The sequence below is a fragment of the Silene latifolia genome, chromosome Y (genome assembly GCF_048544455.1).
Source record: "Silene latifolia isolate original U9 population chromosome Y, ASM4854445v1, whole genome shotgun sequence".
Classification (NCBI taxonomy): Eukaryota; Viridiplantae; Streptophyta; class Magnoliopsida; order Caryophyllales; family Caryophyllaceae; genus Silene; species Silene latifolia.
Window position 1 is genome coordinate 32,957,423 of NC_133538.1, and position 24,180 is coordinate 32,981,602.

Consider the following 24,180-nt stretch of genomic DNA (forward strand, 5'->3'; position numbering starts at 1 on the left):
TATAACTATTAGTCAATCTATGAGATAGTTCATTCTCCTTATACTTCAAATCATTATTTGTGTCTCATATGCTATCTTTGAATCTATAGTGTATTTATTCTAAAGATAGAGTGGGAGAAAAATGAGGACACAACACACGAGACAAGATAAAAAGTAGATCTATTGTGTAAATGAAGATCTACGCAAGAAAGAATGATTTAAATGAAGGTATATCTATTTACATAGTATACCAAATAGATGAGATCTATGGTCTCAAGTAAGTTCTATATGACAAAAGAGACCAAGTGAAGTAATCGAAAGAACATATTCTTATGATAACTACACGAGGAGACCAAAAGAAAGTTTTGGAACAAAATGACTAATGTAAAGTCTTAACAAGTTTTTGACTAAGTTTATGATAAATTTTGACCAATAGTTTCAACCTTGAGATTTACTTAAGAGCCTAAATGAATCAATGTAACATCCTAGTAATAAGCGATATTTATCACTAGAAGTTGCAAGGATTGATATACCGATATCTCCAATAGCCAAAGTTTTAAACCACGCAGATGTCATTACTTAACCTCATTATGAAAATGGATTGGTTAAACATCCTTCTAAAAGGGATATTTTGAAGGATGTGTATTAGATATTACTTATATTTAATAAATGACATTGCCACACATCATTATGACATGAGTGTGTTAGAGATTTAAAATCTCTTTCCGTAAGGTTAAAATGAGACCTCTTCGAAATAGGTATTTTGAAGGGATATGATGGGAACATATATGGTTTTATCTTAATAACTTGGCAATGCAATTTATATTTCAATTCTTGAAAAGTTTCGATTGAGAAGTCAATTTCGAAATATGTGGAATTGAGTGGGAGTTAGGAAATTATCATGTGAAGACATGGAATTTAGTGTGAGCTATCATCCTTTGAATGTTTACAACTCACCACTCATTAAAGAATGACGAGCTAACACCTTTCTTCATAGAGGAAGTTTTGAGTTTTCAATTCTGGATGAAAATGGACTATGATGAATCCAATTACATCAAGGGATGTTGGATAAGTATTGGGAGATACACATCGGATCAACAAAAACATAGGTTATTCATCTAAATGAAATGGAGTTGCCATTAGCAGTCATGGTCGTTCCTTGAACCTAAATATAGTTGATGACATGATTATAAGTTACTAATGTTTCCGCCATTAGAATGATCATGCACATGTCCAATGGTGAATCATATGCATAAGAGCATGATGATTCATTGGTAAGCCACAATAGAAACGTCATGAATTCTCAAGTAGAATCCGATGAGCGATTTCGGTGTTTGTCAGAATGCTCTTATATGTGTCAAGAGGTTGCGCATATTAATGAAAATCCGAGCACATGTAAGGATTTATGAGAATCCTAAATCTTTCAAGCCTAGAAAGAGAAATAAGAAGTTTTGGAAAGATACTTAGTTGAATAAGAAGTTACTCAAAACTAATCTTTCCTAACTATGCTAGGACTTGTGAGAAGTGCTAGGCTAATCATCTTGTCAAATTGTTGCAAGATTCTGCAAAACATATACCTAGTGCATTGTGTGTGGATGGAGTACTTGATCAGTACAAGTTATATCATTCACCACAAATTCGTTCGTTATGTGATAATCGATAAGGAAGTTCTTTCAAGATAAAGAACAAAAACCGAGGTCGGGAACCTTGATGTGTACTTGGTAAGATTCATGCTATGAGAGAGAACATGAATGTAAAGGAAAATGCGATTATAAGAAGTTTGAACACATGGACACATGGCATGTTAAACTTCTATTGCAATCAATAAGTGTTTACACTTACGATTTGCATCACAAGGTTGTAATATGGTATTGACTACCCGAGTGTGATGTGGACATTTGTCGTTTGAGCTATTATTAACTCACCTTGTACATTGTTATAACCAAACGGGTTGTGGAGACAATTGAACCCCGTTAAAGTGAACATGGATTAACATTGTATTTGCCCATAGTTACTTACATGAGGTGACGTCTCGAAGTGACTAGAGTGTGATGCGATTGATGGCAAGTTCAAGTGCCATAGAGTCATGTGAGATGACTGGTCGATCACATAGGCAGACTGTTAGGAACATTTTGTCGGGCCTAATGACCGCTTATAGAGTTCTGGCAAATTTATATAGCCTGATCGTGGCGAGAGCTACTATAGTATTCGAATGAGTCGATTCTTTTGACTAAAGACTATTCGCCTAAGATGGCACGATTTGATTAACTTTGATTTGTGTTACTACGACCTTCGTAAATGGGGTCAAATGGGCATATTTTGGGTTATGATGGTTGTGGCTAGTCGAAGGGAATGAGTGCGATAGGAATTGTCCATCCCTAGTCAGAGTTATAACAATATCTCAGGGCCACTCGAGGAGTAATGAACTGGAAATGCGTGGCCACGCTCGGAAAGTATCTATGTTAGATAAATCCGGTCAATCAGTTATTCTCCAGATCGAGGAAACCACTCTCGATATGATCACTTGCAAGTACGACCTGAAAGACACCTTGCATTGAGTGGGAGATAGTAATAGGACAAGAGAATTGGTGACGCACACTTGTCGAGGACAAGTGGGAGATTGTTGGAATATGTGTCCTCCGACAATAATGCGATCACGACTGTTGATCATGATGATCACATGTTTAAGTCTCATTATAAAGAATACAATTGGGAAGTAATATTTTACTGTCAACTGATCAACATATATCGGTAATGATTGGCTGACTAGAGTTTGACATTACCGTCGTGCGGCGGTGGTGATCAATTGATCCCCTAGGTCATACCTATAGGGCAACACTCTTAATTGATCATTTAATTAATCGTATAACGTTACGAGTTAATTAAATTACTTGAAAATTGACGGACGATTTTGGAAGTAAAATTTACGTATCACATTGAAATGTGATTAAATGAGATACGGTCTGAGTATTTGAATTGTATCATTACTCAGATGAAATTATTGTTTAAAGAAACAATTAAAATTGAATGAATTATTATAAATACAATTTATTGTAATTTGTAAATTGGTAAAATATTTTGGTACAAGTAATTATGAATTACTAAGTCGATTTTTGTATATGACGTATTTTTATTAATACGTTGATTTTTAATATGTTAAAAATACATAACTAATTTATGTAACATATGACATGTGACGTAAGACAAAATTGACAAAAATAAAATGGATTCCATTTTATGTATGTACCGAAATTAAGGGGAGGTTTTGGCTAAAATTGTATTGTTTAAATTAGTGGAAAATATAATCATTCACTAATAGCCTAGCCATGCAACCCTAGTTTGCATTGTGAAGGCAAACAAGAGCATGCGTTGGGTCTCCTTTCTTCCCTCCTCTTCCCTCCTACCCGGTTTTACCAAAGAAAAGGCAAAGGGTTTTTGTCTTATATTTTTTTGATATACACTACATGCATGAGTGTGCATTATTCATTCATTCTAACTTATCAAAAATTAAGATTTTAGAAAGAGAAAATACTTCCTCTCCTATTCTCTCCCAACCGGTTTTTGGGAGATTAAAAACCAAATTGTTTTGGGTCATTTTTCTACAAGTTTAATATTGCACTAGTATCTATAATATTAATTTTAATTAAGAGAAAGCTTGGGTATAAATCCTTGGGAGAGATCCTACACTTGGGTCTTAGTTCATCCAAAAGGGAAAGCTTAAGAACAAGAGAGAAAGGTGATCTCTCTTGTGCCCATTAAACCGAAAATCACAATGTAAGAACAATGTTTCTTCCTTATTTTGTTTTAATGTTTGCATGCATAAGATCAATCATTAATTTTATGACAAATTAAATTATAACATATATGAATATGTAAGTATATAGATCTACTTTTCCTTCAATATGAAGTGACCTAACTGAAACACTCACCCTCGACCTTTCATCAAACACTTAGTGTGCGATCTACAAGTAGCAATGATAAACTATGGAACAACAAGGACAAACGTAGCTTATCATCGAAATTGATATCATTGTCTAACAAAAGAATAAGATTACAGCTATTACTTAAAACCAAGCAACTAAAAAACAATCCAACCATTGTGAAAAACAGGGGGAAAAAAAGCCAAAACAAACGAACAGAGAAAAGCAATATTACCTGGAACAATTTGTAATGGGTTATTTGGGGAATAGGCCTGATCTAAGTCTATTAAATCACAAATACACAGACAATTGAGCGACAAAGACCGGACTGACTAATTAGCTTATAAAAAAAAGATCGAACTAGAGATAAATTTGGATGGAGCAATGAAGTATAAAAAGGTAATTAAAAACGGTGTATTAGATACTCCGTAGATATTAAGAGAAGATAAGAAGAGAAGAAATAAAGTGTCAGTTAGGAGGAACAGATGGCAGATGTGTGTAACTGGCAAATTTAAACTGTATAGCTGTCCTAAAAAAGAATAGATGACAAAGCAACAGGGTGACGGTGTGGCGGCACTATGGTAGGCAATAATAAACAGGCGCAAATTAGTAAGATTTGGGAAGGGTAAAGTTGGGATTAGGAGGAAATTATGCAGAGGCATGTTGCCTCTTTTTAGGTACTAGTTGTTGTATCGTGCGCGTTGCGCGCAATACCCCAAGATATAAAAATCGATTTAGGTTTTTTTTTTCTCCTTTTTTAGATTTTATTTATTGGTAAGTGAACTATCTTTGTAGCAGTAACTCATGTGAATGTGAATCTATTAGTGCCGCTAGCAATTTTTTTAGTTTTGAAGTTCCATAATCTCCCCGTTCGTAGTATTCTGTAAGAGACAATAAAATTAATATGTTACTCCATACTTGAATCTGATGCGAATTAGAGCAAACCCGGTTATCGACCTTTGACGTAGCCATGAGATAAATGGCCTTAGGACTAAAGCACAGACTGCGACCGAATCTGTTTTGAAATCATACATTGAAGTAATTATAGGCCATGCGAAATGAAGTATGCGTACAGATATCAATTCAAGAATAAACTGCAACTCAACAGTCGACAGAAGTAAATATACATAAAAGAAGTCATAGTTTTTGACATGAAAAATAGATAAAATAACATTGACCATCTGTTCATTTCATTTCCAAACCTTTGTTCGATATCTATAAGAAGTATTTTAATAAGACGTACGAAAAAGAATTCAAAAGTCGGAGTAATAGCTACATGACATGAAATATAATTTTAATATTGTGTAGTTCATACATGTGCATGCATTGACGCATTGCTAGCCATTTTTGCATCTTTAAATCCTTCCTTTGCTTCGAGGTCCCAATCCCAAAAGTGCAAATTCTCCTCAGTACATTCTATGTAAAAGGCAGAGATTTAAATCCAAGTCAATATATATGCATTTCGCTAGGTCATCTCTCCGACCATTAAGTAGGTTCCCTTTCCAAAAGGCATATGGCTCCCCATCTGATCTTGTTATTTGCATCCTTGAGCTCTTCTATTACAGAATCCCAAGGCCTTATATATGTCTCAGTCCTGTAAAACACAATTCATACCGCCTTAAACATCACATTCTCCTTCGGAAACTATTCTTCTACGCCTATAAAACTTGTATCGAATTTCAACAAAAGAATTTAACAACCCTAGAAGGTCCAGTCAGAAAAGACGATATCAAACGACGAATCATCCCCGCAATAATGAAAAACAGGTGGTGGAATCGGAGCAATGCTACCGAAAATTACTTGGTAATCTTTTTATCTACAACATAGCCCCAGCCACATATTATTAACATAATGACATCGAGCCCTTAGTATTTAAAGAGCTTTGCGAAGACTCTTTCTATCGCTTCAATTATTCTTCCTCGCCTCAGCCACGCGAAGGATTGAGAATCCACAAACAAATTATTCATTCAGAACCACAGTCACAAATAAAACAGTGGCCCCTACATTGCTATTCAGATCAGTTTGGAGACTCCCTCCTTCCAATTTGTCGACGATTCGAAGTAATTTGTCGACGCAAATAACATTTGGGATTAATATTTCAGATCAGATTCCAGACAACAAGGCCTTGATTGTAAGCCAATTGGTTGTTTTCTTAACCAACAATATATTGTCAACCCACCAAAATCAGTTTCCAAAGAAGAACAAACTACCAAAATGACTTAAATCTTGTTGTAAGCTGATTCTACCCAAGACTTGCTAAAAAAATGCAGCTAGGAAGGGAGTACCTTTGGACACTATCATATTATTTAAAACCGGTAAGGTGTTCCACAGATAACTCATGTCATTGTTGTTTACTAATGGAATTAATCTGTCAAACTGGAAGTAACCATACGAAATTAACATAAATTAAGCTTCGAGACAAATAAACCAGCTTAAGTTGAATCAAAAATCTCATTCAAAACACATCTGAACAATATAGTCGCCACATAAGTTCGTTTGCTAGAAAGCGAATTTTTCCATCTCATCAAATAAATACTGAATTCTATGACAATGATAATCGGTAGAACTTAAAAAGCAAATAAATATTGTCTGTGTACTGTTTGTGTTTTTCAAAACCTGTATAAATAGAGGGCAGACAAAATCAAACAATCTCATTTGAAAAAAACGAAAGCCTAACTTACTCCATTTTCATCTCGTTCCCCTTCCTTTTTCTTCTTAATAATGTATAACAAGCTCTTAAAATTGATAGTCTTAGATAGTTTCGCTCCAAGAGACCAAAACCACCCCAAAAAAAACTTGGAAAAATAAAATAAAAAACACAATATTTTTCACGCTATATATGTATTGTACCCATAACACATAACTGATCCTGCAGACTTCTTTCACCAAAATTGAATCTAGGAAGCTCAAAATCAGTTGCCTTAATTGTAATTTTTAATACCTTGTGCGAAAGACGCCCGTAAATTTGGAATGCGTGCTCTCTCTTTCTATCTCTCTCTAGAGTTCCAAGGGGCTCTCTCTCTCCCTCCCTCCCTCCCCTGTTTTACTTTAATTTTTAATATCTTGTGCCAAAGACGCCCTTAAATTTGGAATGCGTGGTAGCTGGCTTGGTCTGGTTATTGAAGTGTATACCTAATCTCTCTTTGATCAACATGACATCCTGTTTTTCTCCAGCTCACTCGTTTTTCATTAAGCTCCCCCTTGTAGTTTCTTTCTCTTTCCCTTCATACCTCTCCCTCTCCCTCTCCCTCATCCTTCAACATGTCATGCCCCCTCCCATTCCTCTGAGTCCAACTGGTGGTTATACACTGGTTCAACACTGAGCTCTCCCCACACCCTCTCATTCCTCTCACTCTCCTTCTCCATACTTCTTATCCCTTCTTTAATCAAATGTCATCCTCTCTTTCGTTATCTAACATGTCGCCTGTCAACCACTGAGCTCCCCCTTGTGGCTCTCATCCCTTCCCCTCTCCCCCCTTTCTCTTCTTCTTCAACAATATGGCACGTCCTCTTATAGCGAACCTAGTCTATATTTTCTCAAACCATATTCCTCCTTAAAGCTCCCCTTTGTGGCTCCCCTCTCCTTCTCTGTATCCACTGCGCAACCAAAATTTTAGTTGTACAGTACTCCTCACGAGTATAGATTATCCAATTTAATGAAATTACTACTTATTAGAGTATTACTCAAGATGTTAACAATAACGGAGTTCTATTTAATAACTGGTCTTATCCTCATCAATCTTCTGATTAGGTGGGTTAGCAGAAAAGACAGGCCAAGTATTATGCTAGATGTTTGCGTCAACATGTATTTATAAAACTAAGTCACTATCCCCCACCCTTCCTTTTTTTTACTTCATCATCGATCCATCCCGACATCATCCCCACACTATTTGTGCCCTCTCGATCTTTCTTCACCTAACTGTTTTATATTTGCCACAAACAATTTAAGGATAACTACCCCTAATCCCTCCTCAAAATAGACCAGTGACCCTGGCAAATGGCGCTACTCTTTTGATTTGAGGTGATAGACTGATAGCATGAGTCATTCTATTTTGCAAGTAGAATGTTTTTATTTAAATTTTGTACGAGTAATTAGTATCTGACAGTCCAAGTACTCCAACTATGATAAGTTCTTCTTCAGACATTTTAAGAATCAAAATACTTTTAAAATAGATCCTTACACTCTCCATCAATTACAGAACTATCCATCACTTAATATACGACAACTGATGAACAGAAAAAGAAATCACGAATGAGAGCGACACACAATCACAAGGGTAGGAATGTAGGATGCCAACTACATATGAATATCAAATTACGAACAATATATTCAAATGCAATAAATAAACATAGTAAAGGAGGAACAAAATATGAATAGCACCTGAATTAGTAATAGACTCATAAAAGAAATAGCACTGCACAAGTTTGCTGCATTTACTAATATTTTCGAGGACTTACCATTTTACGTGATGTACATGGGCGTATTGTTGTACCTTTCCTTCACATAGATAACTATTTTCTCCATTCCTTGTGGGTGGCTGTAGAGCCAATCCATAGCCATCTTTAAGTAAATTGGATAAGAAATGAAAATTAGAAACTTGAACGGAAAAAAAAATACTAAGTTATTCCCCTTCGTCGGTCTGTCGCACATATATCCCAATGTAGATCTTAGAGCCCCATGTAAAGTCAAGCGAGGTATATAATTGTGACAGGCGGGGTAGTTTAAGACGATGTTATTTTGTTTTCCGAGGATACTTACTGGTTCACCGATAGGAATGTCATTTTTCCATGGAGTTCTTCAGAAGGATTCTTCTGTCCAAGAAACTCCGCTTCCATCTGCGCAACTCGAAAACATGCAGTCCTGAACATAAAAACTGGTGTATTGGTTATGCCTATGAACTCCAATGCTTTATTTAGTGTCTTCTTCTCTTTGCTTGAAAATCTCAATAAATTCGTTCCTTGTTAATGTTTTCAAGATTTATGAAAGAATGGTGATCAAAATCTCAAGCTAACCATTTCATGAAAAAGGACTGAGTTATTTCGGCTGCAAGCACATCGACGGTCGAGTTGCTGATATGCTCAAACCATAGACAGTGCAGCACAATCCCAATAAGACCTCATTGTTTTTCCTGGTTGTTAGTCAAATGTTAGGTCCATATTATTAAAGTTCGTGTTAATTTCCTAACCATATTCCTGTATAAAACATGAATAGTGTGACAACAAAATAAAAAATGGGGACAATTTATATGAGCTGGAGGTAGGATAAAAGAGAAGAGCTCAGTTCAAGGGTATTATAGCAGGACACTCGCGAGTAAATTTAATGAAGCGGTAATCAGAAGGAATTTCATTAGTAGTAAAATTATCAATAAAGCTTAGGTGTTGATAAGAAGTCTCACGTCTGCATCATATTTGCAAGGAGACTGGCTGCGGGGATCAGCCGAACGCTCACGAAAACCCCTCTTCGGGACAGGAGGTCACTCCTTACGGCCACATCTAGCAAGACTTCCATTTCTTGGAGATCTCCTAGGTGAAGGACTTCTCCTTGGACTGGGACTGGATCTAGGCGAAGCACTGCCATTAAAAAATAGCAAAGTTTCTATTAGCTCTAGATGAGAAAAAGAAAACACAGGTAGAATTTTAAGACAGTGAAAAAACAAACATACCTTCCACGAGAACGACTTCGACTACGTACAGCAAATAAATTATCTACGCAAGAAAATAAAAGCAATCACATGGGCGATATGCAAAACCAATGACAACCTAGGACGAGGACTCCTTGATCTTCCTTTTGCAACGGGCTAAAGTATAGAACTGATACATGGCCAAAAAAATGGCACCAATCACAAACCTTCTTGAGAAGTAAAACCATTGCGTACACCACAGGTCTGGTAATCTGCACAGTGCAAGAACCTAGCTTGGGAGTACCTAGATGGCTAGATAACAAAGTAGTCCAAGATAAAATATTTCGTTCAGGCATTTTATCAAACCCTTTGCATGCACTACCCATGTGACCAATTTTCACACAGAATATGATCATTTTGGTATTTAAAGTCAGGTCTAAGGGCAACCCATTAAATGACATTGAACAAATAGATAATGTTAATCCACCATTTTTTTACGTGTTGCAACAATAATACTTAAGATTTCAAGCGGCCAGATGTTTGATTACCCAAAAGTTCATTTCTTTTGGTATTTAAAAGTAATTTGGAGTGATCAGGTTGTTGATTGTAATTGGAAAGGTGGGCTCTAGTCGCGATGCTTATAATCATCAATAAATGAATTCCCGAGAAAAGCGCAAAGACAACCAATACAGGCTCTAGTGTGAGAAAATAACATACCAAAATAAATCAAAACCACATATAACAATAAACCCATAAGTCTTGCCAAGCTCCGTCAAAAAGCCAGAAAAACAACAATGAACTGAAACAAAAAGCCAGTATCACCTGAAAAGTCTTGCCAAGCTCCATCTCATCAGCGATTAGACACGGACCACCCCTTTGCAGCCCCAATTTTAGTCCCTCAAGCTAAAACCATAGAAATGTTTTAGAAATAACTCACAAAATAAAATTCAAAATTAAACCTTTCAAGGGCGTTTTATAATGACGATGTGACCATTAAAGCGGTATTTTTATAATGACGATGTGACCATTAAAGCGGTTAATACCGACTTGTATTAGAGTGATAGTGAGAAGACAAAGGAAGAAAGTGGCTTGAAGCTCATATGATTTTTATTATTTTTCTATGAAAAGAGCAATTATCAAACAAAAGACAACAAATATTACGGCTCACAAAACATGAAACATTCATAAAATCATCGAATAAAAACGCAACACCGACATACCTGGAGAGTGTGGAGCTTGCACTTGCAGCATTAGGTTTAATACCGAACTAATTGCTCCGGCACTGACCTTGGCGGCATATTCCCAGAGGTCTCGATGGTGTCGTTGTTGATTTACAAAACCCAAGATCTAACAAGAAACCCATAAAATTCGATACCTAACTTAAAAGATGAAGATCAAACAACAAATCCATAAATAAAATTGACAAACATGGATGGAAATTCGAAAACCATTTTGTGGATATGGATTAGTGGATAGTACCAGTTGAAGGCAGAGCGGTCTGCTAGGTTTATCGATGGCGATTTTGTGGAACGAGGAAAGAAGGAAGAAGAGAGAGAAAAGGGTAGGAGAGACTTAGATAGAAAGAGGAAAGTGAGAAGGTGACTTGCGCGTGAGTTTTAGAATAGAAAGATAAAAAGTAAAAGGGGAACTAATCAAAACGACACCAAAGGATGCGTTTGAAACTGTTCAAATGAACAGTGCAATGCCTTCGTGACTTTTATGTTAAGGTCTAAAGATTAGGAAACATTCTATTTATTACTCCATATTTTTCAAGTAACGAAGCTTACAGTTACAATTTCTCAATTCTTACGCAGGAGAAAGCTCAAAACCTTTCGACAATGGCGGTCAGATTTCTCTCTCGACTACGCCATTTCCGTACCTCTACCACGCAATCTCTCCCCTCACTTTCGTCATCTCTACTTCGCCGCTTTTTCGACGTTTCTCAAATTGCCCCGCCTTTATTCGGCGATGTTCCGGTGATTTCCGATACTTCTAATACTGTCGTTAACAATGGAGCTAGGGTTTCGAGCAAGTCCTCTGTCGACGCCGCAGAACATGCTAAGTTTTCCGCTGTTGCTGAAACCTGGTAAGTTATTGATTATTTTTGTCTAATTACCCTACAATTATATTCATCTTCTTATTAATCTTTCGTTGTTAGTAGCTATTGTTTAATTTATTCGGTTATAGTAATATTAGCTGACGAATTGAGAAATTTGTTGGTTTGATGTGAGATGAAATGACGATTAGTTGAGGCAGGTGTTTTGTTTGCGATTCAATAGGACCAATTTGATTGCAAATAAGAAATAACGATTAGTTACTATATATGCGTTGGCCATGATTCAATTTCGACAAATTTGGTTGCGAATAGGTTGAATTACCGTCCCAATCATTTATTTACGTTTTGATTAAAATACTCCTCATAAAGAACAAAAAAGATAAACAAATGATTGAGACGGAGGGAGTATATTTTTGGCATTTACTGCTATTCACCCATTTCCCGGTTGAAATATTAGTATTCCTTCAGTCCCAAATGGAGGGTGTATTTGTTTAAGCAATGGTTGGGCATGATGTTTGATGTTTGTTATCTCGAAGTTCAAACACATGAACTGGTTTTTGCATGGGTATGTATTGGGTTGTGATGCTTTCGTTTAACTTATATCATCCAATGTACCTATAACATCTGCGATACTAATGTATTCCACTCATTTACTCCATCTTTGTGTATAATGTATGACTGTTATCACATTGGTTTATGTATCTGTCTAGACTAAGGCTGTTTTGTTGCTCTAGCCAACTTATTTTTCCTAAGATTTTATCACCATGAGCTCTTACCATGGTGGTTTTATGTTCTAATTAGGTGGGACGCTGAAGGACCATTCAAACCATTGCATGCTTTAAATCCAACAAGGCTTGCTTTCATACGGTATACGCTTTGCCATCACTTCAGGTTGAAATTTTCTTCTTTTACAAGCATTTTTTTTTCCTTTCTTTTGCACTGCCTTCTCCCTGTACTCATCAATCTTATAAAACAAGTATGTAGTTTGATAGAAGAAAGAGACTATTCTGTGAACTATGGCTTGGGCGACCCCAGTTGGGTTTAAGTCCACCTTGAATTGCACAAAGAAGTGACAGTTGAATAAGGGCGGTCTCCATGGAACACACAAGATATGAACTTTGAATATTGAATACCTTAACTTATATGAGAGGGACGGCTCAAAGAGCGATGTTGTTCCCATATCACTTGAGGTTGACTCCAAATTTTCATTTAGTTACGAAACAGGGTTCGGGTAAAATCCCCAAATTCGATATATTCTGTAGCCTGCCCAGTTTGCGTCCCCTATTTGATCCTCATTGGCAAACACACACGTTCTAATGACCATATGATTTAGCAACCCAAAAAAACGTTTTGACTATAGTCGGTTTCTTAAGACTCAGCAATTGGTGCAGCTACTAGTAATTTACCCATATATAATTTGTGCTTATGCATTCATAATTTGGGAATGAGAGCTAATGTTCTTAATGTCTTTTTCTTCCGTTTACTTGTTTCAGAAAAGATCCGAACAGCATTAAACCTTTTGAAGGACTGAAATTTGTTGATGTTGGTTGTGGAGGAGGGATATTATCAGAGGTATACTGTTACTCAATACAGCAGTCTAGGGTATCTGCATGTGACAAGTTTTCCACACTTCCATTTACTTTATGATATATGTATTCATTTGTTTATCTTTTTTTGTTCTTTGTGAGGGTATTTTATTCAAAGGTAAATAAATGATTGAGACGGAGGAATACTCTGTAGTAGCTAGTGCTACTACATAGTGATCGTCCCCAACATTATCCCGTAATTCAACCAATTCGCAGCCAAATTGGTCGAAATTGAATCATGCCCAACACATAAATCGTAACTAATCATCATTTCTTATTTGCAATCAAATTACTACTGAATCGCAAAAAAAAAAACACTGGCCTCAACTAATCGTCATTTCATCTCACATCAGAGCCTACTTAACTGAGAAGTGGGAGTTAAAGCATTGTTTTTTGTGCCGCAATAATGGGTAACATCGAATTCTTACTGGTACTGTAACTTAGTGTTGAATTTCCTACTAGCAAGCATCTCATTACTCTGTTATTCTGAATATCTCAGTGCTATCCTCCAAAAAGGTAAATGAGATGCTTGAGTGTAACTTGAAGTTACTGATCACATCAGTGCATTTCTGTTGCACTTTTGTTGCATCTGAGACCCTTTTAATTGAGCACATGAGTATATTCGATTGTCGTCTGGTTTGTGATTTAGATGAGGGTATTGACAACTAAGGTGTCATGAGCCCATAATGGGTTTTCAAGTACTCAGGAGTACAGTCTTCATTTCCTAATCTTGAGTTTGTTATCAAAAAGTAATTTTTTTACATCATCATTCGTAGTCCATCACTGTACTAGTATATTCACACGTGTTTAATCAATATGTATTGTAGTCTTAAACGACTTCTTTTTTTAAATCATTTCTTCATGCAATCTTTGCTCTTTATATAGCCTACACTGCTTAATCTCTCTATCTTATGTAGCCCTTGGCTCGTATGGGAGCTACGGTGACAGGTGTTGATGTGGTGGATAAAAATATCAAAATTGCACGTCTTCATGCTGTAAGTTTACTACTTGATGGTCCTTAAGAGGAGTTTGGGTGACATTAATCCATTAACTGTTAGCCGTGTGACTCTCTTTCTGTGACGATGATTGCTTAGTGTTCAGTTATTCGTCACTGTTTCTCCTGAAAGAGACATGTTAAAATGGGGGCTGAGACAATTGACTCCTTTCTAGGCTTTTAGCTCCAGCATTTTTATAAGGGATTTTGCATGTCACTGTTTGCCATCAATTTATGAATGATTCACACTTGGATAATTCATAAATTCATAATTGTTCTATTGCATTTTCAATTTTGGAAGTAATGCTACCCAAACTCTTTAGTTTAATACTGCACATGTTTGTAGATATATAATACATGTTTGTATACATCATCATCATCATCATCATCATCATCCTCATCGTCGTCCTCATAATCGTTATCATCATCATCATCGTCATCATTGTCATTTTTATAAATTTATATATAACACATTTGCTTGGATACTGTATTGATTTCTTGCAATGTGGTGTTAACAGGAGAGAGATCCACTGACTTCATCCATTGAATATATATGTACTACAGCAGGTATTTTTCGATCTTTGTACTTCAGCTGACCATTAGCTATTTGGATATGTGAGATTCATATCCGTCTTATGTATGTAGTGTTAGTTTTTGGTTTATGTTTGTCCTATTTAAGTAGTGTTAGTTGTTTTGTACTTGTATCTTCTTTGGTCCCATTTGGGGCAATTGTTACTGTGAGGAATGTGTTATTGAATCTAATGGCCACTCTTTGATAGAATCTTAGAAGTTTAAAATGTGATCCGTTAATGGATGCTTTCACTGATCCTGAGCATAATTGTTGTTGTGAATGTCCTGAACTGCTCAGAAATGTGATTATGTTTACTTTTTACTTTTCAGGATAAACTTGTCATGGCTTTATGTATATTTTCAGTGGATGTAATATTATAGAGAAGCATTTCAATCAGTCATACTTTAGTTTAAATACTTTTTAGTGAAAATATCTTGTAATGTTCTTGATGGATCACGTACCTGTACTTGCACAAAGTTTCTAGTTTTCAGAAAGACTGATCTACTTTAATTTAGTCTATTCACTGTATACTACTTAATTCTTTTTAGCTTCATTGGTCATCGATATCTAATTATGTAACATTCACAAAAGTTTTATTTGACAGAAAAACTGGTGGAAGAACACAGACTATTTGATGCGGTGATTGCTTTGGAGGTATACTCATGCTAGCTTTGTGAGCTTGTCCTAGATCACTTTTACTTTCTGAATATGTTCTAAATTTTATGTTTTTATATTTTGATACTTAGTTCCCATTTCTAATGGAGCTAAGACTCATTAATCTTCTTTTGAATTATGATGTAATAGAGCAAAATCAATCAATCAATCAATATCAATATCTATCTATATTATTAAAGGAAGCTTTTTTCGAGCGATTACAGAGTCTCCAAGTTTTGCAAAATACCTAAAATAAATCTAATACGTTTTAATTATTTTTAAATATAATGGTAGAATAAGAGTTCGTATAAACAACTATCTATAACATATTTAAGTAAAACATAATTGTCTATTTGATCTTAATCACGTTAGATCTATTTAATTGATGATAAAATTTGATTGTGAATAAAACTAGAAACTGTCAATTAGTTTGCCCTATTGTAAATATACTCGAACTTTGAAGTTGGGCATGAGAAAACTATATAAATACACATACATGCATATGACATACATGTTAAATTCAAATTTATTATTTCTTCTTAATTCTTATTTCTTAATTGCAAGCTTAATTAGACGACTCTCTTTTTCTTCTTCTTTATAAACTGTGTATATGTGCATATTAATATTGTATAGCATATGCATGTAGCATGTTACGTAGAAATATAGTATACGGTGTACCTATTTTTTATGTTTCAGCAAATTATTTCTTAACAATTACTTGTATATAAAGTTATTATCTTCTGTACTAATAATTTGTTGAAATTTCAGGTACAACGTAACATATGAGATGGTCAAATTCATGGATGAAAGTTTTTAAATAATTTATTCTTAAAGGTATGGTTTACTTTGATATGTTATTTTGATACTGATATATACAAATAATCTCTAAAGCACCTTTTCAAATCGTAAAGACATGCGGAGTATATTTTTGATACGTTTTCTTTACACAACCATAAAAATGTAATTTCTAAATATCGCTTTCGAAAAGTTTCGCTTTATATCCTCAGTATTGATTGAATCAAAATTATGAATGAATGCTGATCTAATCTCTTTTGTCTTTTATGGCAGGATATTAATAGAGCGCATGCACCTAATAAGGGTAATTCAAACTCTTTGTATACATATACATGATTCTAGCAAATCAAAACAACAAACATGAAATTCTTTTGCTGTTTTTTCGTTTCCATCCTGCTTCCCGATTCTTTTGTAAGGGAAAAAGCTACAAAGAGCTAGATTGTACTACATATACTACATATATCATGAATGTTAGCGGACCTTTACATGTTTCGATCGAAATCGACAACTACATTAAAGTTATAACATTTACCACAAAATAGTTGGACTAAAACTCAAATTTGGGGAGACTTATTCTTCAAAGACTACTACGTAAATAATCATGCGAGTAATTACAAATAGATTACTTCCTACCGTAAAAGCGAAACCGACAACTACATTAAAGCTATAACATATACCACAAAATAGTTGGACTAAAACTCAAATTTGGGGAGACTTATTCTTTAAAGACTATTACGTAATTAATGCGATTAATTACAAATAGATTACTTCCTACCGTAAAAGCACTCCGTAAGCAATAAAGGTTTATGGTTTGTAGGAGTCAAGGGTGGTTTAAAAGCCATATACTAAGGATGGAGTCGTGTGGTTTACTCTGAGAACAAAGAATTCTCATTAAAATTAAATTCATATGAACTTGCAATTTGTGTGAATTGAACAAATGTTGTTTGGTTGAATATAAACTTTAAATTGTATGGGAAAATCTACTTAGTAAGGGAGGCTATGTTTTGTAAACTGTGTAGAAATTGAGTTCTTCTCATGAATTTGGAACCAAACAAGTGGTTAGACATTGACTTATACTTAACAAACTTTTTTAGCGAACACATACAATATACAAGTATATAATTGTACACGTAAATACTCCGTATAATTATAACACTTAGTTTTGTGTACAACGAACTTACTTAAACCCATAACTTAAGTCATTAACGTAGATATGACCGTAAAACATACTGCGTAAATAAATAAAGCAATATTTTATGCATCTTTTGTATATCACTTTTAGACATCTACCCCTTCTCCTCCTGTTTTATACGATTTTTAACATTTTTATATTACTACATATACGGAATACATGATAGAAAACTACAAATAGGCCCGTGCATCGCACGGGCATTAAATCTAGTATATAACTAAAGGAGGCTTTTTTTTCTAATTATACTATCAGCATTAGAATTAGGAGATAATTAATTATTTACAATTTTTCTATTATAATTAGGAATATAATTTTCCTATTAGAAATGTGAATTAACTAATTATTTTACAATTTTCCTATTAGAAATAGGAAATAAATTAACAATTTATTAAGGCTTTTTTTTCCAAATTATACTATTAGAATTAGGAGATAATAATTATTTAAAAATTTTCTATTATAATTAGGAATATGATTTTCCTATTAGAAATGAGAATTATTTAATTATTTTACAATTTTATTATTAGAAACAGGAAATAAATTAATTATCTACAATTTATTAATATTAAAAAATTATTCATTAGTATTTGTTCACTTTTTATTAAATTAGAAGGAAAAAAAACCTTTGATATATTTGTAATATCCAATTTTATAACAACTTCCGATTAAAAGAAAGTGAGGTATTATGAGGCTAAAAGGCCCTAGGCCGAACTGGGTTGTGACAAATGTGCATGCATAATACGTACTACATGGAATATACTCATGTAAAGAGTAAAATGAACGCTGAAATATGCCCCTATGTCTTTTGTTATTGCTAATGTCATATTCAATTATACATAATACGAAGTTTGTTTTTCAAATGTCATAAGTATTTCTCCTACTAATTTTAAAGTTATTTCACTCACAATACACTTCAACTTTTATTGATAATTTATTATTATATTATTTACATTCATTTGTCATTATATAAAAGTATATTAATCAAAATTTAAATAAGATATTCACAAATTATTGATAAGTACAAAGTTTGATATCTATTTTTCAAGGAGTATTAAAAGATAAAGAAAGTTGTTGCTAATTTGCAAATCGAAATATCATATTATGACAAATAAGTAAATGTTTTGAAAAACTTTATTGTGCGATTGTTTTACAATTTAAAGTAAAAATGGTACTACGAGTAATAAAATAGATTTGAATGAGGCTTGAAGGTAAATTAGATACACTTATTATAGAAATATGTATAAGGTTAAAATTCAATTCAAGCAACGATCAACATTAAAAAAAAGTCATGAAAAACACATAAAAGGGTAAGAGTAGTCTTTCCCTAACATAGTGAAGACCGTCTCTCTCAAGCTTTTCTTCCGACAAATTTACGTGCATAAAAAACGGTACTATTCAATTATATGGAGCAAACTAATTATTGTTGATGCTATATTTTTTTTTTTTTTTTTGTAAATTGAGCACATAATCACTATAATTTAGGGAGAGATACGAATTGGGGAAGGGTGAGACATATTCGTCATGCATAATGCGATACTTTAACCACCTTTAGCAAAAATATAAAAATAAATGAAAAAAATTTAAACCTAAAAGGGGGTCACGTACTTACCAACTCTTCTATAGTTCTCTACCGCATTAATATTCTCATGAAGTTTATGACATTTATTTCATATTAATAAAAAAAATGATTATACTACTTTGTACAATTTGTGATTTATAACTTTTAGCTAACTTATTTGAACTTGCTTAAATTTATATATTTTAAGTGAAGAATATTAATTATAAATATGATAAAGATAAAGTTTGATCTTTAATTTCCTCAGAGATAAAAAAAACTCAATTTTTATTTTCTTATAATATACTAATTAAAGGTTATAATGTAAAACATGAAATTACACCACAATCTACTATTTCAATATGTCGATGATCAACACTCAAAATAGCACATTTGTTATTTAAATAGTGTAAAAACTCTCAAAATGCTAAAAAAAATGTTCAATCTGTCGTTATCAAACAAAACCTAAGTTTCTGCATTTTTTTTTGTCATGTTCAACTTAATCTTTACGGGATGTAAAAATGATGAAGTTCAGAAAGTAGCGGTTAGTTTTCTGCTAGTTAGATGGACTTTTCAAGAGAGAGATGAAAGCTTTGCATTTTAGACCGTTTTATGTGTGAACCGAAGGGATTAAGTAGTGGGCTAAAGGTTGTTTTGAGTGGGAATGAGGTTGATTGCGATGAGTTGGTTGACTAAAGTTTTTCCTTACTAGATCTATAAAGGGAATAATATGAGATAATAAAATTTGAAGAAAAAAGGACAATAAAAATGAGATGGAGGTAGTAAGATTTATTTATGCAAAATGAAATAAATAGCAAATTTCGTGTATATATATATAATATTCAAACTTATTCAGTTTACAAATATAGTACCCAAGCACTTTGTTTGAGTATCTGGAATGAAGGTATGAGAGGGTGATGAGTTTAACGAGGATAGTGATAATAAATAAAGTTATTTATCAGCAAAATATCATTGCATTAAAACATATAGGTAACATGAATAATAACAAGAAACCTCAAAATATCATACTAATAAACTTAATCTTAACCCCATCAATCCAAATTAAAGTAAAATCTTAATTCTAACAATATTGTCGAGAGCAAGGGTTAGTTTCCATTAGATTGTGAATTTTTCTAGAAGTAGGGGTTTAGTTTTTCACTTGGTTGGATAAATTTGAGAGAAGTTTCGAAGATAAGGATCGACCTTTCAAGGGATGGGATTGTTTTAGATCATGTGTGTGAATAGGGAAGAAAAATAGGGGTCTGTGTGAAGGATTTTGTTTCAAATGAGAAGATGGGGGCAAGACTATTGTTATAGGGGGGTGTCATAAGCAGCCCCAACCAGTATTGCGTTGGAATTTGGTTCACATTCAAAGGTACGTCTATAGTTTGACCGTGAGATATAACATTTAACTACCTGTAAATGTTTTTACGTAACTACCATTTGACCCAACAATGATTAAATTATGATTGTTATTCTAAAGAAGGAGATTTGTTGCAACATTGAGTTGATTATGCAAAGTAGATATTATTGTTTTCTTTGACCAATTGAAAAATAAATAGGTATTAATGAACAAAATCTAAAAACTCTAAGTCCCAAGTATTATATATATAAACTTCATATTGGTTTTATTTTCCTAAAAAAACAACATTGTCGAGAGCAAGGGTTAGTTTCCATTGGATGGTGGATTTTTCTAGAAGTAGGGGTTTAATTTTTCACTTGGTTGGATAAATTTGAGATAAGTTTCGGAGACAAGAATCGATCTTTCAAGGGATGAGATTGTTTTAAATCATGTGTGTGAATAGGGAAAAAAATAGGGGTCTACGCTGCGTGAAAGATTTTGTTTCAAATGAGAAGATGGGGCCCAAGACTATTGCTATAGATAGGGGGATGGGGGTCATAAGCAGCTCTAGCCATGTAGTATTGTGTCGGAATTTGGTTCATATTCAAACGTACTTCTATAGTTTGATCGGGAGATATAACACTCTAACTACCTCTAAATGTTTTTACATAATTACAATTTGATCCAGCAATGATTAAATTATGGTTGTTATTCGAAAGAAGGAGATTTGTTTCATCATTGAGTTGATTATGCAGAGTAGATATTATTGTTTTCCTTGACCAATTGAAAAACAAACAGGTATTAATAAACAAATTCTAAAAACTATTAGTCCAAGTATCATATATATTAAATTACATATTGGTGTTATTTTCCTAAAAAAAAACACTCTTTTATTCTTAAGTCAATATTATGTTAACGAGAATTATTTGTTGGTCATGCAGCATACATAAAGTCTTAGACATGAACGATGTACTATATGTCTATATTCCATTTTATTGTGAAATTTACCACACATTATTTTAATATCCATGCAACACACGGGCAAGAAAACTAGTGACTCACTAAACTAGGTTTTATTTGTTAGGTGGTTTATGTCTATTCAAGATGTTTAATCTCTTGCGATATACTGATACCACAAGTGTGTTTTATTCGTCTATGAAGGAAATTGGAGCATAAAAACTTTTTACGATAATGCGGCACTAGATTTCCTTCACTTTTAGGGTGTATTTGGATTGAGGGAATTAGAGGAAAAAGGAGGGGAGGGAAAAGGAAGGGTTCAATTTCCTTTGTTTGGTTACAATATATGGAAGGAGGGAAATGGAATGGGAGGGAAATGGGAGGATTTAATTTCCCTTATTGAGACCAAACTAAAATCTTCCCATCATTGGCAAGATTTGGAAGGAAAACCTTCTTTTGACTCTCATTGCATGAACATCCTCCATCCATTCTATCATCCCTCTCTCTTTTCTCCCTTTCCATCTCTCTCTCATCATTTTTGTTATCCAAACAACCATAATTTATTTTCCCCCCTACCCCCCCCCCTTCCTCCTAAAATGTATATCAATAAATATTAGGACCGAGATGAATATTGAGCCTAATAGAGTCCTTATGTCATGAGATGATAAATGACAAGCTTGGTTACACGTCCAAGTAATCACTTAACGCCTAAAACTGAGTTTAATTGACGGAAAATAAAGTTTAGGGGTACACTTAGTGATAATGACAACAATTAGGGGTACCATGTATGTTTTAAAAAGTGTAGGGGTACCATGTAGAAAGTCGAAAAATTGAGGGGTACCATGTAGAATATCCCTTTATTAATTTACTAGTTGGTTGCAAGGCGTGCGCCGTCCCCCAAGTTATTTTAATCGTTTACGTTTCATATGCATAGTAGCGAATCTTGACTTGGTTTGGTTCTTCTATACATTTTGAATGGCGGTCACAATGAAATTCTTGTCGTTATAATTTTTTGATGTTCGAATCGATTGCAAACAAGATCACATTCATAAATATTTCGTATCTAACTTTGTTGGGAACATGAATATACGCATTTTGCCTGGATAGGTCACTCGATTTACGCTTGGAAGTTGGTTGGTATTTATATCGTGTCTTGAGAGAAAAAGGATTACGCCTCAGATGTATTACCTCATACCCTTCTAGTTCTTGAGTTTATATGTATTTTTTTAGCATTTAAAATTTACATGTTCTATAATAATTTTTTGACAAACTCAAAATTAATTGAATTTATAAGTATAGTTTTTGAGCGATGAAGGTTCATGCGCATGCTAGTGTACATCTTTTACATATTGATTGTTACTATTGTTAAATCGTTTTTAAACCAAATTACCGAGTTTCCTTGATTGTTCCCGTTTCATGCTTAAATTAACATTGGTTCTTTTCCGGGGAAAATTTAAGGTCAAAGTTATATGTTGTTCCTGAAAAACTTGTACATTTCCGTTCTTATAGCAAAGACCAAGACACTCAGCAACGAACATTCGAATAGTACAAATAAACCCCAATTCACATCAAGATTACACCCTCGTACAAGTTATCTATTTTTCCGTCCACTATTCTACATTTCCACTCCATACAACATTCTAATTTTATTTATTACAAAAACATAGCAACTTAGAACAGATGAGTAACCTGATGTACTTTCCGTCAAAAATTGGATCCCACTTGACGTAAAAGAAAGATCTTCTACAGAAATCTAATCCCGTACATTTGAGATTCCAAGGCTTAACCAACCCATTCATATAAGACTAAACCTTGAATACAACTTATTAAGCGGACTTGCACAAGTAATAAACAAAACAAAATGAAAATCTAGGGCCCAAATCGCAAGGGTAACTTTTATCCCAATTGACCTATTGTACAATGTGTACATTCTTATAAAATATGGGAGCCAAAATGTGATAAGATTGAATCGCCACCATCCGCCACAGAAGGAATACTTGTATGTGGAATAAAATGTCTTGCCTGAATGTGACATACTTAGTTCAAACACCTTCTTCACCGCCATTTTTCGTCATCATCATCAATATACTCTTCCCTGATTTCTACAAGATCCTCCCCATGTTTTGTAAGGGGAAACTAAAGAAGCATGAGATATTTGACATGGAAAAACAATGACTAAGAACTACTCCCTCCGTCCCGGTCAATTGTTGTCCTTTCGTTTTGGCACAAAGACCAAGGAAAGAGGAGAGGGCCAATAACTAAATGACAAGTGGAACAAATTGAATGAGAATGATCAAATTACTCATCAAGTTCATTCTTAAAATAGAAAGGACAACAAATGACTGAGACACCCCAAAATGGAAAAGGATAACAAATGACCGGGTCAGAGGGAGTAAGAAGTAATTCAAGAGCATGGATGCCTTACTGCAGCTTCCTCGACGACTATTTTGTCAAACAATGATGCCTTGGTTTTGTGACCTGCAGTCACAGATTTAAGTGAATCAATTTCAGAATCCCAATATATTGCCTCTTCTCTTAAGAATGTCGACAGTTTGTTCGGCTGTTCTTTCAGCAGAATAGCCCTCACGACCTCACTTAAGAGAACCTAAGATCCATTAAATTATCATTCTATCAGAACCGCCGTAGTTGTGAAGGCCATTACACGAATACAAGAATAATATTATGGTCATTGATAAGTTAAAACAAAGATCAGCTCATATTTGCCTCACAAGTCACTACTATTCTAAACGACAACTTAAAGTTGATACACCACATATCAATAGGTCATTTGAAATACACTTCATCTTACAAAGACCACGAAATCTGTTCTTAAGTCGAGGTTCGTTTGTGGAAATTACCATTCAATTGGGTTCCGTTTGTGGCATCCTTGTATGCATATTTACAGACCAAGGAAATACTCTTAGAGTCTCAGATGAGTATGAGTACCTGCACAGGAAATAG

At 34.1% G+C, this 24,180-nt stretch overlaps 2 protein-coding genes across 13 annotated transcripts; one reads left to right on the forward strand and one right to left on the reverse strand.

Moving 5' to 3' along the window:
- Nucleotides 1-5,058: 5,058 nt before the first annotated feature.
- LOC141633961 (uncharacterized) lies at nucleotides 5,059-11,127 on the reverse strand. 10 transcript variants are annotated; one of them, XM_074446308.1, is made up of 8 exons: nucleotides 11,000-11,127; nucleotides 10,741-10,867; nucleotides 10,343-10,423; nucleotides 9,563-9,605; nucleotides 9,296-9,470; nucleotides 8,659-8,760; nucleotides 8,358-8,460; nucleotides 5,059-5,493 (listed from the first exon to the last, which is right to left on the reverse strand). In XM_074446308.1, exons 3-7 carry the CDS (start codon nucleotides 10,364-10,366, stop codon nucleotides 8,412-8,414), a joined length of 393 nt encoding a protein of 130 aa, XP_074302409.1. In that variant the 5' UTR covers nucleotides 10,367-10,423; nucleotides 10,741-10,867; nucleotides 11,000-11,127; the 3' UTR covers nucleotides 5,059-5,493; nucleotides 8,358-8,411. The 10 variants fall into 10 exon arrangements, with proteins under 10 accessions (XP_074302409.1, XP_074302408.1, XP_074302407.1 ...); XM_074446307.1 differs by having other exon boundaries at nucleotides 10,741-10,895; nucleotides 11,000-11,125; XM_074446306.1 differs by lacking the exon at nucleotides 11,000-11,127 and adding an exon at nucleotides 9,748-9,832 and having other exon boundaries at nucleotides 10,741-10,850.
- A 35-nt stretch (nucleotides 11,128-11,162) lies between these two features.
- LOC141633960 (ubiquinone biosynthesis O-methyltransferase, mitochondrial-like) lies at nucleotides 11,163-16,677 on the forward strand. 3 transcript variants are annotated; one of them, XM_074446298.1, is made up of 9 exons: nucleotides 11,163-11,247; nucleotides 11,335-11,606; nucleotides 12,378-12,467; nucleotides 13,070-13,148; nucleotides 14,080-14,157; nucleotides 14,675-14,723; nucleotides 15,332-15,381; nucleotides 16,150-16,215; nucleotides 16,450-16,677. In XM_074446298.1, the coding sequence occupies exons 2-8, from the start codon at nucleotides 11,359-11,361 to the stop codon at nucleotides 16,165-16,167; spliced, it is 612 nt and encodes a 203-aa protein (XP_074302399.1). In that variant the 5' UTR covers nucleotides 11,163-11,247; nucleotides 11,335-11,358; the 3' UTR covers nucleotides 16,168-16,215; nucleotides 16,450-16,677. The 3 variants fall into 3 exon arrangements, 2 of the variants coding, with proteins under 2 accessions (XP_074302399.1, XP_074302400.1); XR_012538725.1 differs by lacking the exon at nucleotides 11,163-11,247 and having other exon boundaries at nucleotides 11,262-11,606; nucleotides 15,319-15,381; XM_074446299.1 differs by lacking the exon at nucleotides 11,163-11,247 and having other exon boundaries at nucleotides 11,262-11,606; nucleotides 12,378-12,443.
- Nucleotides 16,678-24,180: the final 7,503 nt, after the last annotated feature.